General features: G+C 35.1%; 1 protein-coding gene across 1 annotated transcript in view; it reads left to right on the top strand.

The window, feature by feature from the left end:
- The window catches only part of LOC106876246 (tyrosine-protein kinase CSK), a 30,020-nt gene that overhangs the window by 4,181 nt on the left and 24,567 nt on the right, over positions 1–1,272 (top strand). The window contains exon 3 of the mRNA XM_052966725.1: positions 135–285. Coding sequence (XP_052822685.1) covers positions 135–285 — 151 coding nt within the window. The remainder of the gene's footprint in view (positions 1–134; positions 286–1,272) is intronic.

Raw genomic sequence — 1,272 nt, 5'->3', positions numbered from 1 at the left:
TATATATATATATATATATATATATATAATGTATGTGTGTGTATATATATTGATGTTAAGATATTAAGTTGTTAAATACCTTGAATTCTACATAACCTTCTACTTACCTTTTTTTTTGTTTTTTATCATTTTAGTATTATACCCACACTTTACATTTGAACATTTGTCTCTCTCATCCTGTTTGTGACACTAATTCTTTAAGATCAAATTTGAAAGACCTTGGCTACATACTGAATCCTGCTGCAATTGAGTTGAAGGAGCTTCTTGGCAAAGGAGAGTTTAGTGGTAAGTATTAGATTTATTGGGTTGGTGCATAATTATTGTGGCTTTTTTGCAACAAATTTTATTCAACAAAAACAATAACAATCTTTAACAAAAAACATCTTTAAATGATGGTTTGACCATCTGGTGAGCAAATGGGGAGCAGTAATTGAAGTAGATGGTGAATATGCTCTGGAATAATCATTTAAAGATGTTTTTGTTACATGTTATTTTTTTTTTGTTGAATAAAATTTGTTGAAAAAATGCTGCAATAATTATGCACCAACCCAATAGTATTCCTAAGGAGAAAGGTGGTGAGTTGGCAGAGTCGTTAGCTCGCTGAGCTAAACATTTAGTGGCATTTTGTCTATCTGAGTTCAAATTCTGCCGCAGTCAACTTTGCCTTTCATCCTTTCGGGGTCAATATAATAAGTACTAGTTGAACACTGGGATCAATGTAATTGATTTACCCCATCCCTCGAAATTGCTGGCCTTGTGCCAAAATTTGAAACCAATATTTCTAAGGAGAGCATGAAGGCTTAAGTTGCTAAGGTATCAGCCAGCTGATAGTTAAGTTATTATTGGAATTGCTATGACAGGTGAAAATATTTAGCCCTTTAGCATTTAAACGAGTTATGTCTGGCTTAAATATTCTACCTGTTTTATGTTCAAACTGGCTAGAACTAGCCTCTCACACCTACTCTACAATGTCATTCCAATCTCAGTAAGTAGGAAGGCAGACAGATCACAAATCTCTTCAGGTAGATAGCCCTGCTTGATCTGTAGAAAAGGCATAGGTAGAAACTCCATAAGATGTACTCGGTGTAAGCTATGGACACATAAGAGGTGCAGCAATATCAAAGGAAGGTTAACTGGGAAGATAGTTTTTGTGTGGCAGATGCACAGGGGCAATAAACACTGAAGATGTACAGAAAACAGATTCCATCACATGCCAGAAGGAAAAACTAGAAGTAGTTGGTAACTTCCGTTACCTAGGTGACCAAGTTGGTA

The sequence above is a fragment of the Octopus bimaculoides genome, chromosome 3 (genome assembly GCF_001194135.2).
Source record: "Octopus bimaculoides isolate UCB-OBI-ISO-001 chromosome 3, ASM119413v2, whole genome shotgun sequence".
Classification (NCBI taxonomy): Eukaryota; Metazoa; Mollusca; class Cephalopoda; order Octopoda; family Octopodidae; genus Octopus; species Octopus bimaculoides.
Note: the sequence above shows the minus strand (reverse complement) of the source record. Positions and strands in the feature narration are given on the sequence as shown.